A 14,869-nucleotide genomic window follows, 5' to 3' on the forward strand; every position below is an offset into this window, starting at 1 on the left:
GACATGAGTTTAATCAAGTCACAACTGACACCAGGGATGGATTCTTCAACCTACACTCACTGTTTGACATATTTCAATTTGTCACAGAAGGTTTTCCCGCTTCATTCTGCCTTCAAATAAAACATTCCTGGTCCTTAGTGTTTTCCAGAATTGAAGTGTTTATCCCGAGAGAACTGATCCTACTTGATCAATTTCAGACCCAGTTCTTTTGGACCACGCATGGGTACTAATCTAGAGCTGGTGTGGATCTTTAGCTTCTTTGTTAGATTAGATGCCGTCTCAGGATCGGTGCTCAATAAACATGGTAGGACGCCGTTTCTGCGCAAGCCTTCAGAGTGTTTGTCTTTCCTGAATCTCCTTACTTTATTCAGGAACTTCATCTGGCTGAGTCTGTACACCTGATCTCCATAGAGCTCTTAAAAAGACTTAAAAAGAAAAGTTAAATTGTGCTTAAATAAAAAGAAAATACTGTGAGAGGAGTTTAATCTGTAAATAAAATTTAAACCTCTCGATTGTCTGTTCACGTTGCTTGTATTCATTTCGAAATTAAAAAACAAAAAGAGTCCAAAAAACTCCAAAAAAACTCAAGAACATGAAATATGTGATATTTTGAGCAAAGTTTTGAAAGTTATTTTATCATTTGCTTTTGATTTTCAGAAGGAAGACCTTAAAGTGTACAACATTTTATTTATTATTCTGCTTTCAGCTTATTTGATATTACAGCTTTTTATAAATACAAGCAATCTTGTTTGACCCGAGTCCCCACAAGGATAGGGAAATCAGACATTTTGACTGCCAACAATGAGTTGAACAAATAAATTAATCAATTAAATAGAGCTGAAAATGTTGCTTAGGGTGAGATTAAGGGGAAATACATGGTCTTGTCATTAGGTCCCCATAAACATTGCATATAGTGTTTATATAAATGTCCTCACAAAGCAGTGTGATTTGTTTTTAATTTTAATCATATGTTAAATGCATTAAACTGTGTGTGTGTGTGTGTGTGTGTGTGTGTGTGTGTGTGTGTGTGTGTGTGTGTGTGTATGTGTGTGTGTAGGCAGTATCTGGTGGTTGTGTTTAGAGACAAACCCCTGGAACTCTGGGACGTGCGAACCGGAACCTTGCTGCGTGAGATGGCCAAGAACTTCCCCTTAGTTACTGCTCTGGTAATGTGTGTGTGTGTGTGTGTGTGTGTGTGTGTGTGTGTGTGTGCACCCTCTTCTTATTATCAGTTGAGGAATCTGTCTGGAAACCTGGCTACTCTCAACAAAGACTCAGACTTCATTATCTGGCAGGAAAACTCATAAAGAGCTTTTTTTTTTTTTGGTGTATTTGTGATGAGCTCATGGTGCAGGAGCCAGTAAACAGTGTAAGCTCTCGAGTGAATTCCAGTAAATAAGCAGCACAATGGGGTTAATAATTAATGCTTCTCTCCAGATTACAGCCTGCTGTTTATTAGCATTTCGATCGCACCCTCTGGGTAGATATCTGCACCCCTTTCCTGTAATGATCAGGACCTGAGTTATAACCTACTGCTGCTCACAGGTTTCGTGTGTGTGTGTGTGTGTGTGTGTGTGTGTGTGTGTGTGTGCGCGCACAGAAGGTCCTCACAAGTCGAGCATTTGTGTGTGTTTGTGTTTAGGAGTGGTCTCCATCGCACAACCTGAAAAGTCTGAAGAAGAAGCAGATGGCGGCGCGAGAGGCCATGGCCAGACAGACCACGCTGTCGGATGCCGAGCAGACCAGTGTGGAGTCCTCCGCCATCAGGTCAGAGGTCAAAGATCATCCTGTGACCCGACAATAACCCAAACACGCGATCTTTGCATAAATCTGAATCCACGTCTCTTCTTCACTGCCTGCGAGCAGAACAATCGATAAACTCCAGCGATGTGCTCGATTAAACAAAAAGACCCAGAATGCTTTGGGACTTTAGAATGAATTCTGTTCTTTGGGACATCTTCACTGTTGTGTTCTAGATTTTACATATAAGACTTGGAGGAACACTTTTTCTAAATCTTCTCTAGAGCAAGTTGTTCTCCAGTCAATTTGCAGGTGCACGAGAACTGTTCGGTTTAAGCCACGCCCACTTTTTGTTTGCAGACATTTGGAAAACTTGAAAGAAATTCTTTGCGTTTTTATGTCATTGCTGCATCGTTGTACATTAATGAGCAGTTAATTGATATAAATGGCTAATTCCGTCATGCTAATCAGTATTTTTGATTCTTTCTGAAAGTCTAACAGTCGGATCTTTTGCAGTCTGTTGCAGGATGCCGAGAGCAAGGCTGAGACGAGTCAGGGCATCTCGGCCCGCGAGCACTTCGTGTTCACAGACGTAGACGGCCAGGTCTTCCACATCACTGTAGAGGGGAACACTGTGAAGGAAGGAGCGCGCATCCCTCCCGATGTAAGTGACACCAATTTACAGAGCTGAACTCGAGTTACTCAAGTGTTACAGCTGGAATGAGTAAAAATTACGAATACGTGACATAAATTCCTAATACCTTATATACATTTGTGTTTATTGCTTTAGTTTTTAATGAAATTTAAAAACTGTCTTTCTCAAAATGTAAATGAATTTGAAATTCTGCCTCATGTAGAGTTGGTTGGGTTTGTGTTCAGTGGTTTGGTGTTGAACACAAAATGAAGTTCAACACCAAAGTTAGACAATCGGGGAGAATCCGGGGTTGTTATGTGAAAGATTTGGGCTTTAATTCAGCAGAAAACAAATTCTGATAATATGATACAAACTAAAGCAGCAAAATCAAAGATCAAAGTGAATCTAGTAGAAGGTGGGCTCAGGGTGGACTGGGTGGGCAGGGTGTGCAGTGTGGGCAGGGTGGGCAGGGTGGGCTGGGTGGGTAGTGTGGGCTGGGTGAGCAGGGTGGGCTGGGTGGGCAGTGTGGGCTGGGTGAGCAGGGTGGGCTGGGTGGGCAGTGTGGGCTGGGTGGGGTTGTTCTACAAAAAGCTCTCTTGAAGAATCTGGATATAAAATTGCTGATGAACCTTCAGCATAGAATCAATCAATGGCTTCATCCAACATTCTGGCTTCAATCAAAAGATCATATGGACGTTTTTGTGTTTTTCAAACGCAACCAGAGAACAAAAGGAAATGGGAGTCAGACACACGTTTTCTTCTTACAGTTTTATACCGTGTACAAAATCTCCAGACACTCATTAGAGAATCTCCACATGCTAATGATTTGGAGAGAAATTCTTGACTCTTGAATGAAAAAGTCTCTCGAGTGAATCTTTTTTAATTCACTTTAATAGTTTTTAACTCACAAACACTGAACACAGGCTGCTGGATCTCACCAGCATTTCTGCACATACGGTTTAGTGTAAACCGCAGCAGCTTTAGTGCTCTCAGTGTGTTCTCCATCTCATCAGCAGCACGTGGCTTCAGATTAAACATCTCTTCCATCATACGGCGCCATTCATCAGAGTGTGATTTTTTTATTTTCAGGTGCAACAGATCAGTTGTTTTCCAAAGTGTTGCTGATCTATAAGCTGGTGTTCTCTGAACATGTCTGAGAAACCGAGAAACGAGTTCTCACCAGAGAAACGAGTTCTCACCAGAGTATCGTTTTCTGATCTTCACTTTCTTTTTCTGATTCTAAACACGAACACATGCGATCGACATCTCGAACCTCAGACTTACCAAGACTGACTGCGATCTTTACTCCAGCAGTTTTACACCAATTCACACCTTTAGCCGTGTAGTGATCGTAAATTAGTGCACCCTGGACAGGCAGATTATATGGAGCTTTTACATTCTGTATTCTGTAAATATTACAGTGTGGCGCTGCAGCGATCGTTATTTTAGTAATCACATATTCTACCGATTATTCTGTCGATTAATCGGACGAAACTTACTTTTGTCAAAAAAATTGATTAATTAGACAAAACGTGCTTCTGTAAAAAAAAAAAATTGTACAGGTCTCTTAAAATTAACGTCTTTTTTTTTCCTTTTTCAAATAATGTCCTTTTTTTTTTTTTACTGAAATTGCAATCTGTGAAAACTACACCCAATTTAACGCATTTCAGTGCCGTATTACATCAAAATACGAATAGAAATCAAAAATCATAAATAAATATACAAAAATATATTTTGAATTACTTTAAAAAAAGGTAAACTCGCTCCATTTTTTATTCTGCAGCATTTCTGTGTTACCTGTCCAAAGTGCTCCAAAGTTTAGCGTGTGGCGCGTCATTAATAATGGTCCGTGGGGAAACACAGTGCTCGGTGTGGAGTTAAATGGTCTAAACAAAGAATTTTTCTATTAAAATTACTCGAGTTACTTGAGGAATCGTTTCAGACCTACGACAGTCACCAGACAAACAGCTTTACTACCTGTTCAGAGGATAGAAATCGTATCTGTTCAATCCTTATCCATTGTCTACACTCTAAAATCGATTGAAGTGACTAGAAAAAAAATAATCGCAGTTTATTTTCATGCCTTGTAGATGTTGCGTGATTAATAAGTGGTCAAAATTTTGATCACCCACCAAAGATTGAACGAATAGCGTGAATGGTTGCCAGATAAATCAATAATCCACAGCCACCAATATCTTATTTCTAGCAAGTAATCAGAATGTAAATGATTAAAGGTTTTCACACAAGGCGAGTGTGAGCACAGTGTCTATGATGCACAGGGACATGTTTATTGGAAGACATATTTGAGAAGGGAAAAATATCAAATATGGTTTGCACATTAGAAACAGAAGGCACAAGGACTAAAGTATTGGGACACCTAGCATTTCTAGCCGAATGTGATTCAACACAAAAAATGTGTTTAGATGCAGGAGCATGAAGTTTTCCCTTCACATGAACTAGGAGACCTAAACCTGTTTCAGCATGACAAGGCACCTGTGCACAAAGCCATCTCCATGAAGATCTCCTGCTATAGGAAACCGCACCCCAGGTCTCTTCATCTCACCTACAATCAATACCTGACTTTACTAAAACCCGTGTGACTGAAATCTCTACAAACACACACAGGAGTGCTGTACGCACTGCAGTCAGCATTCACATTCATCATAGGGTTGAACATGGTTCATTAGTGTGCAATATATAAAAATAACAGTGCACATCTCCATCGTTTCATCAGTTTATAAAGAAGAGTAAAAACAGTCCCGGCAGCAGATGTGACTGCGGCGTTTAACGACACGTTTGCGCACGAGGATGAGCACATCAGAGGCAGTGGAGGAAAATTTTGTTGCTCTTTTCATCTTAAGGAAAAAAACCGAAGGCAATAAACAAACAAACGGAAGCCCACCTCTGTGCACCTTGGGATTTTTTTGCCTTCTGAAAGAATTAATGATGTACCAAGTGTCACATCAGACCTACTAAGACGCCATTTCCATGCTTTAGTTCTTGGCTTTAAACATCACAGGTTGCAGTTTATGGATGGATGTGAATAGAAGCGATACACATGACATCCAGATGTAGATTATACACTCGAGATCAGCCGCAACATTAAAACCACCTGCCGAATCCAAAAGAGAGAAGGTGCGCTGTGGAATCTGATGTTTGGCAGCAGATCCTTTAAATCGTGTAAGTTGTGAGGTTGGGTCTCCATGGTCTCCATAAATCGGATTTGTTTGTCCAAAACGTCACACAAACGCTTGATCGGATTGACAGCTGGGAAATTTTTTTAGGCTGAGTCTTCAAACCATTTAAGAACCATTTTGTTTTTTGTTTTGTCCTACAGAAAGAGGCCACTGGTCCTATGGATTAATGTTACCATGAAGGGGTGTAACATCAACTTTTGGTCCTTTTTTTTCCAGCAGTAATTTGGTCCTTTTTAAAGTCTCTTGAACTTTTGTTAGTTGACCTGATTGACTTCACCTTCAGTAGTTTTGGCTGATGGCTTTATATTTTTCTGACGCCTCTGTGCTGTATGCTGTAGGGGAGTATGGGCAGCATCGCCTGCATCGCGTGGAAGGGAGACACACTGGTGCTGGGAGATGTGGACGGCAACCTGAATTTCTGGGATCTGAAAGCTCGTCTGTCTCGGTAGGAGAGTTTTTACCTTTATTGTTTTTTTTTTCTTCCAGATTATGCACTATTGCATCATGGTCTAGTTATAGATAAGAGACATGATGGACTTGCGAAATCATTATTAATGTAATAGTACTTTGCGTATGTAGTACATCAGTTTTAAATGCAGTAAAATGGTGACGTTGGCGTCGGACTTCATTTTCATTATTTTTTTTTTTTTTTACCTCTTAGGGGTATTCCCACACACCGTGGATGGGTCAAGAAGATCCGTTTTGCTCCTGGAAAGGGCAACCAAAAGCTCCTGGTGATGTACACTGACGGAGCTGAGGTGTGGGACACCAAAGAGGTGAGCTTCAGTTCTCTTTCCTTCCTGCTGAACCCTACATGAAGTGTTTTTTTCTATTTTCTGACAATATTTTTTAATGATTTTATCTTCGGATGTTCAGGACGTTGAGCGACACAACACAAATATTACACAAACTTTTTGCTTATTTGGGAGTGTGAGGGAGCCTAAGATGGTTTTTGACTTCTGAATTCTGACTGGCTGGAGGGTGAGGGTTCAAACTGTTAAATATGAAAGCAAACAATAAACTGCTGTTTGTTTTATTCCCTCTTTGTGTTCTGGATCCCCTGAAAGCTTTTCAGAAGGTATTTGTCCATTTTTCCATCTATTTCAGCTTTTTAGTGTTTGGCTGTTGTTAGTGCCTGAAGAGCCTGAAGGTCCAAGTGTTGCTTATGAATGGTAAAGCAGCCTCTTTCAGTATTATATAAACTTCCTGTAAAGTCTGAGAGCCTGCAGGTGGAAAAGAACTTAAATCGTGTGAGTTTAGCAGATTGTTGGTTTGTACAGGAAATGAACCCCCATTTGAACTGATTCGGTGAAAACTGCATCCAATCTGCGTTTGCCGTATCTGTAAAGATCTCTAGCCTTCAAAAAGCCTTCAGCAAACTGAACTTCAGGTCACTTATATTACATTTCAGGTCAATTTCACAAAATGAATCACTAAAGTGCAAATCAGTGGTGATGGTGGTGAGGAAAAACCTCACCCTCCTGTGTGCCACATGAGGTTCTTCCCCAATCTGTTACCACAAAGTTGAAGGCACACAATTTTATATGACTTCTTTAGATGTCTAGGAAACCCAGACCTGTTCCAAGACAAGGTGCACAAATCCAGCTGCATGAAGATCTGATTTCCTTAGGCTGGAAGATGTGGAAGATCCCATTCTATAAACCCTATTGAATACTTTTGGGATGAATGTGGACGCTGACTGCACTCCAGGAACCTCCTCACTTTCTCACCAACATCACTACCTGAGTAGTGTCTGTGCTGAACATGGTTACAATCAAAACTAAAACCAGCAGTGAAAACTTTTATAAAAAGAGTAAATAAAGTGATTTTTAAAAATCTTTTAAAACTGTATTTTTTTTGGGCTGCAACTGTGGAGTTACTCTCTAGAGGACAGTGGCAGGCTGTCAGTGTCCACACACACACACACACACACACACACACACACACACACACACACACACACGTCTCCAGGAAGACAGTGGAAACACATCACTGCTCTCTTGACAATGTGGCTTCATGGAAACAACACACACACACACACACACACACACACACACACACACACACACACACCAGCCTTTGCACTGAATTTTTCAGCAGGATGTCAGTGTACTCATATTTACCAGCTAATATTTCCTTAAAAATTGATTCATTTGGTTGCACATGGATGTTTTTTTTATTGATTTTTATTGATATTGAGATTTTTTTTTACCTTTAATAATGATATAATAATGATTTTATTCACATTAAATCACAGCTTGTTTGCCTCTGATGATGTTTGATTAAATAAACCAAACTCAACTCAGCAGCATTCGGGTCAAAATCAGTCATTACGAGGAAACCAGGACCTGAATGTCGCTTTTGGTCTCCTGCAGGTGCAGATGGTGAGCAGTATCAGAGCGGGACGCAACGTCAGCTACCGTATCCTAGACATCGATTGGTGTACATCAGATAAGGTGGTTCTGGCCTCAGATGATGGTTGCGTCCGAGTTTTGGAGATGGCCATGAAGTCTGCAAGCTATAGGATGGATGAGCAAGACCTAACAGGTGTGTGTGTGTGTGTGTGTGTGTGTGTGTGTGTGTGTGTGTGTTTATAAGGATTTCTTGATGTTTTTCAGTAAAACAAGAACCAGCAACGTCTTTCTTTGCCATTTAATTTATGCCACTTCAGGTAAAATCAGCCGATCATGCAGCATCTACACGATGTATAACTCCTATTCGGAGATTAGAAGGATGGTAAAGTCTTCCAGGTGTGCTTTCAGGTTCCTGATGTGGTTCCCTGCTTTTGAGGTTTAACCACCCCAGGGTTTTGTGCATTCTGAGATGCTTCTCAGCTCACCACAGTTCTCACAATGGATATACGAGTTACCGCAGTTTAACCCTGTCAGTCTGGTCCTTCTCTATCTGTTCTTCATTAACAGGACGTGTCTGATCTCTATTCGTTCTTCATGGACAGGACGTGTCTGCTCTCTATCTGGTCTTTATGAACAAGCCGTGTCTGATCTCTGTCCGTTCTTCATGAACAAGCCGTGTCTGATCTCTATCTGTTCTTCATGAACAAGCCGTGTCTGATCTCTGTCCGTTCTTCATGAACAGGACTTGTCTGATCTCTATCCATTCTTCATGAACAAGACGTGTCTGATCTCTATCCGTTCTTCATGAACAAGACGTGTCTGATCTCCAGAGGTGGATAGTAATGAATGACATTTACTCATGTTACTGTCACCTTTTGTGTACTTTTAGTTTTTAAAATTAGAACAAACTAAACTAAAACTCACAACTGAAAGCGAAAGTTGTTCAGCGCATGCGCTCGCTGTCTGTGTTCTGAATCTGCATTCGTGATTTCACTCATTATAATAGATTTCATTATAACAGCAGAATTTTTTTTTTTTTTTTTTTTGCGGAAGTGCAGAACTAACGTTAGACTCAAGTCCATGGACTGTAGTGTTTTTTTTTATTGCACTTACATTTGTGTTCCTTCAATTAAAAACACCTCATTTGAGATTTATATCTGCTTTTCCTTTTTGAACTTCACTCGACCTTTAGTAAAATTTCATTGCAATAACAGTAATTTTTACTTGAGGTGAATATTTTATTACACTTTCCACCTCTGCTGATTGCTGACCTTCTGCTCACATTTTCCTGATTTTCCGTATCAGTTTCTGAAGAATTTGCACTGAACATGTAACTGAATAAAATCCCACTCCTACATTTCTGATGTCCGAATATTGTGTGTGTGATCTAAAATCTCGTTACCCGCATCAGTCTGCGTCTCCCGCATCAGTCTGCGGCTGCCGCATCAGTCTGCGTCTCCCGCATCAGTCTGCGTCTCCCGCATCAGTCTGCGTCTACCCCATCAGTCTGCGACTGCCGCATCAGTCTGCGGCTGCCGCATCAGTCTGCGTCTCCCGCATCAGTCTGCGTCTACCCCATCAGTCTGCAACTGCCGCATCAGTCTGCGTCTCCCGCATCAGTCTGCGTCTCTCGCATCAGTCTGCGGCTGCTGCATCAGTCTCCGTTTCCCGCATCAGTCTGCGTCTCCCGCATCAGTCTGCGGCTGCTGCATCAGTCTCCGTCTCCCCCATCAGTCTGCGTCTCCCCCATCAGTCTGCGTCTCCTGCATCAGTCTGCTGCTCTTGGATAATTGCAGGAATGAGCAGGGACACTATTACACTGAGTGAGTGTATGTCAGATTTGGAGTAAAACATGTAGAAGCGATTATGACTTTTGTTTGGTTTTATTTTATCTGCGTCGTTTTCGCCTGGTGCTTATTTATTTATTTTAGTCTCTCTGCGTCGATCCTGTAGAAGGTTGTGCACAGGAGACGGCGCCGCCGTGTGACAGATCTGGAACGAAGAGTGGGAGAAAATTTCAGTCAGGATGTGCCATGATCATAGACTTTGATCCAAACACACTGTAATAAAATCAAATGGAGCTTCAAGCAAGTGTTAGTGGCGTGCGCACTCACGTGTTTTTGACGTTTTGACGATTTGGTTCATTATATTGAACCAAATGGAACACGTGCGACAGAAACTATACGTATCCGCGGGTTAATTGAGGCGCACAAACACGTTATACACTCTGTTTAATGGCAGCAAATGGCAGCGTCCACGCCATTACGCCTCGCTACAATCTCAAAACAGTTTCATGGCACTATAATAATAATAATAATAATAATAATAATAATAATAATAATGTGATTTTTTTTCCCCAATCGATCAGATCCAGTGTGGTGTCCGTACCTGCTGCTCCCACGTGCCGCTCTCACCCTGAAGGCGTTCCTCCTGCTGCAGCCCTGGTCTGGAACCTTCACCATGGACATCACTCAAGTGTGCGTGTTTAAACCTGATTCAATTGCATTTCATTACGTGACCTTGATTAGACTTTTTATTCACATTGCTCTTTGTTTACTTTCGAGTACGTCATGTGGAAACAAATTCTTTGATACGAGAAAAGGGAAAATCGCCCTCGGCAGTTATTTAGCCAGACAGAAATATAGGAAAAAGGATGGTTTTACTTCTCGGGAATGTTGTGGTTCACACCAGTTGCTGGAGTAATATGTAATTGTCATACATGCAGCTGATCATCACTGATAAGGAAGAGAAGTTGAAGCTCAGGAAGTATTTTTAGACTGGTGATGTAGAAGCATCTCCACAGCTGTTGTTCCACAGAGTTGTGTGCAGTGTAATCATGGAGGTCACACAAAGTCCTGCAGATGTAGGTTGAGTCCATGTTGTTATTTCAGTTTGTAAAGTGTGTGTGTGTGTGTGTGTGTGTGTGTGTGTGTGTGTGTGTGTGTGTCAAAATCAAATCAAATTTTTATTTGTCACATACACATACATACAGGGTACGACATGCAGTGAAATGCTTTTAACGACGGTCCGGCATAAGGGAATAAAATAGGGTAAAAAGGGGAATAAAAATATAAATATAATAACAAAATTTAAGAAAAATATAGTAAGAAAAAGAAGGCAGATAAATAAAGATATAAAGATATCTAAATATATATGTATATATACATACATATATACCTATATATACACATACACAGAAAATGTTTATGGCAGTGTGCAGTTAACCAGTAAACAACAGTAAACAGTAAACAAGTTAGGCATGTTTTTGATTGTCCATAAGTGTCCATGTGCAGTAAGGTGTGGTGTAAAGTGTCCTTGTGTGGAATGGTGTGGTATAAAAAAAGAATATAAGAAATATGAAATAAATATGAAAAAGAAAATGAAAATATGAAAAGTAAAGTGCACTGTGCTGTGCAAGTCCAGTGTATAATGTGCCGTAGCACGAAAAGTGTGATTGTGCAGGGGAAAAAAGGGTGATGATGGAGAGAGTGGGCCAGTTTTTAGATCCTGGGTGTTTCCTGGTTTAAACACCGAATGGCCTGCGGGAAGAAGCTCCTCCTCATTCTCTCTGTGTTCGCCTTCAGGGAGCGGAAGCGTTTCCCCGAACGCAACAGAGAAAAGAGTCCATTGTTGGGATGGCTGAGGTCCTTCACAATCTTCCTGGCTCTGGTCCTGCACCGCGTGCTGTAGATGTCCTGCAGGTCAGGGAGCTCGGTGTGGATGGTACGTTCAGCTGAGCGCACCACCCTCTGGAGGGCTCGTCTGTCCTGCATGGTGCTGTTCCCGAACCAGGAAGTGATGCTACCCGTCAGAACACTCTCAATGGTGCAGGTGTAAAAAGTCTTAAGCACCTGAGAGGGTAGTTTAAAGTCCCTTAAGCGTCTCAGATGGTACAGACGCTGCCGGGCCTTCTTCACCAGGGTGTTGATGTGACAGGACCAAGACAGGTCCTGTGTGATGTGAACACCCAGGTACCGGAAACTGTCCACTCTTTCCACTGGAGTCCGCAGATGTTTAGCGGTTGGTATGACCGCTCCTGCTTCGTGCTGAAGTCCACGATCAACTCCTTAGTCTTGCTGACGTTCAGGAGAAGGTTGTTCTCCTGGCACCATCTCTCCAGGTTTTTAACCTCCTGTAGGTAGGCCGTCTCGTTGTTGTTGGAGATCAGGCCCACCACAACGGTGTCGTCAGCAAACTTGATGATGGTTGTGGAGTTGGAAGTGGCCACACAGTCATATGTGTACAGTGAGTACAGCAGGGGGCTCAGAACACAACCCTGGGGAGCTCCAGTGCTGAGGGTGAGGGTGGATGAGGTGTGTTTTCCCACCCGTGCAGCTTGTGGTCTGTCCGTCAGGAAGTTTGAGATCCATTGACACAGCGGCAGGCTGAGTCCCAGGACCTCCAACTTAGAGGTGAGTGTGGAGGGAATTATGGTGTTGAACGCTGAACTGTAGTCCACGAACAACATCTTTGTGTAATTCCTGTTTCTTTGGTCCAGGTGGCTGATAGTGTGTGTGTGTGTGTGTGTGTGTGTGTGTGTGTGTGTGTGTGTGTAGGAAGGATGGAGGTAGTAGACACCTCTCAGGATCAGAGGGTATTGTATTGTATTGTACTCATGTACGCCTCCGGGTATCTCATGTGCTGCAGATGAGGTCAGAAGTTTGTAATCGCTTTGCAGAATTCCACGAAACACAATAATGAATTAACACAAAGGAGCAGTTTGAATCATTTACATGCGCCATATTCTTCTATATTACATCTGCTGTTACCTCGATAATCAACAGCTGCTTTTATATTTTTGTGACAGTCCTGAATCTTCTAAATAGTTCTTCAGGAACTGGTTATTATTCGCTTTTCCAGCATCTTCTCCAAATCTGATCTCTTTATAATGTAGAGTCTTCAGGACCAACTGAGAGACTCGTACACAACTATTACACACCATTTATTCATTGTTTTTCCTTTTGATGTCGATTTGCCCTTTAGAAGCTCTATGAGATATTTACATCATTTCCAGAAGGCAAAATAAAAACAGCTCACACTGACCATTTTGTTCAAAAGTTTACACCCCCTTAATGAATCTACAGTGTAATCATATAGTGACTATGGGAAAGGAGAATTGAATAGAAATGCAGAATATGAAATAGAAAACCAATTAATGGTCCATTTCTGGAAAATTTATTATTTTTTCAAGAAAAAATGATCAGTTTATCTGCACACAACACACAAGAGATTTATGAGCATCTACAGATAATGCTATCAGCTACAAGAGCTCATACACCTCCAGGTCTGGATACTGTTTCTGAAATTAACATGATTTAGAGAGAGAGAGAAAAGAAAGAAATAAAAGGAAGAAAGAAAGAGCGTGGCCAATTTTGCTTCTTTGGTTTCCATCAATTGAACTCAAACATAAATATAACAATGGATGATGGTGGGCTGTGGATTCATAACTGTAGCAAAATAAAATCATGGACCACCTGCGTTTGCTTTACGGAACCCAATTTAAGGGAAAAAACAAAAGGAGCCCTGAATGTTTTGGTCCACATGGGAGGTTGAACTTGAAAAGAAACTACGAACTCACAGTGTGTGTCTGAACTTTTTCTGTTTATTTCAGTGACTACCAAGAGAAGGACGAAATCAAAGGCTTGGTGCAAGAACAGCTGAACTCCTTGTCCAAGTGAGTAATGGGTTATAAGCAGCCATGGGGAAAAAAACAGGAGCTATTAACCAATCAGAGCTCGTTGGTTTTTTTTTCTTTGCTTCAGCACCTCTGCAATTTCAAATCATCTCTTTTCCCTTCTGCCTTCACACTCGCTCCTGTACTGAAGCAGGGAAATAATATAGACTTCAAAGGGAGAAATGACAGCTGAGCAAACACTGGTTTTTCCTTTTCTGAGCAGGTTTAGTAACAGGCAGGTGTGTGTGTGTGTGTGTGTGTGTGTGTGTGTGTGTGTGTGTGTGTGTGTGTGTGTGTGTGTGTTTTAATTACTGTTTCTAAACCTACTAAAATTCACTGTATTCTGCTTTCCTGGCAGTGACACCAAAAACGTTTTCCAGGACCCAGAGCTCAATCTGCTCCAACGCTGCCTCCTAGTGTCCCGGTGAGTGAGTGGGTTTGGGTGTGGGTGTGTGTGTGTGTGTGTGTGTGTGTGTGTGTGTGTGTGTCTGTAACAAGTACAGCAAGGACGAGACCGGATCGCGTCCCTTCTCAGTGCAGATGAGCGTAATCGCTCTGCCGTCCAAAGGTTTTCTATAGAGGTTAGAGGGAGTTTCTCAATCCATTCTCTCTTCTTTCTAGTGAAGAAATCGGGTGGTCCAGGTAGAGACAATCTTCTCTCATTCCTCCCAATTATCCTCTCAAACACCCCAGAGGAGACCTTGAACCTTCCCTGCTCACCCTACTGATGTTACACGTGCAGTATCTCAGTGGTTAATATGTAAGACTTCAGGTTAGAAGGTTATGAGTTCAAATCCCATCACCAACAAACTGCTCAGTTGTATTAAGAAGGTAATTTTAGGTAGTTTAGGATACGGGCATCTGCCAAAAGCCAGAAAAGTAAATGTTTGTGTGTTTTCTGCAATTAGAAGATGTTCCACTAGATTTTGTGGAGATTTGTGGAGATTCCTTCATCCACAAGGGTGTTAGTAAAGTCAGGTACTGATGTATAGGTGAGGGTGCAGTCAGCATTTACATCCCAAAGGTCTTCAGTAGATCTTCATGGAACTGGCTTAGTGCGCAGGAGCAGTGTCATTCTGGAACAGGTTTGTGCATCTCCAACATGGCTGGAAAATCCAGGTGTCCCACTAGTTTAGTGCACAGAGAGTACTTTTATATCTATTATATATGGACAAAAGTATTGGGACACCTGACTTTCCTAAATGGGTGAAACTCAAGGAAAAGCATCTTTAGGCTGATTTTATGTTTTAAAAAAAACACACACAGTTTA

The 14,869-nt window shown here is 41.6% G+C and overlaps 1 protein-coding gene across 1 annotated transcript in view; it reads left to right on the forward strand.

The window, feature by feature from the left end:
* The window catches only part of wdr11 (WD repeat domain 11), a 63,663-nt gene that overhangs the window by 39,111 nt on the left and 9,683 nt on the right, over window positions 1-14,869 (forward strand). The window contains 9 exon segments of the mRNA XM_046873015.1: window positions 1,058-1,166; window positions 1,643-1,767; window positions 2,257-2,404; window positions 5,910-6,016; window positions 6,233-6,347; window positions 7,947-8,118; window positions 10,294-10,402; window positions 13,537-13,599; window positions 13,958-14,023. Coding sequence (XP_046728971.1) covers window positions 1,058-1,166; window positions 1,643-1,767; window positions 2,257-2,404; window positions 5,910-6,016; window positions 6,233-6,347; window positions 7,947-8,118; window positions 10,294-10,402; window positions 13,537-13,599; window positions 13,958-14,023 — 1,014 coding nt within the window.

Source organism: Silurus meridionalis, chromosome 2 (assembly GCF_014805685.1).
Source record: "Silurus meridionalis isolate SWU-2019-XX chromosome 2, ASM1480568v1, whole genome shotgun sequence".
Lineage (NCBI taxonomy): Eukaryota > Metazoa > Chordata > Actinopteri > Siluriformes > Siluridae > Silurus > Silurus meridionalis.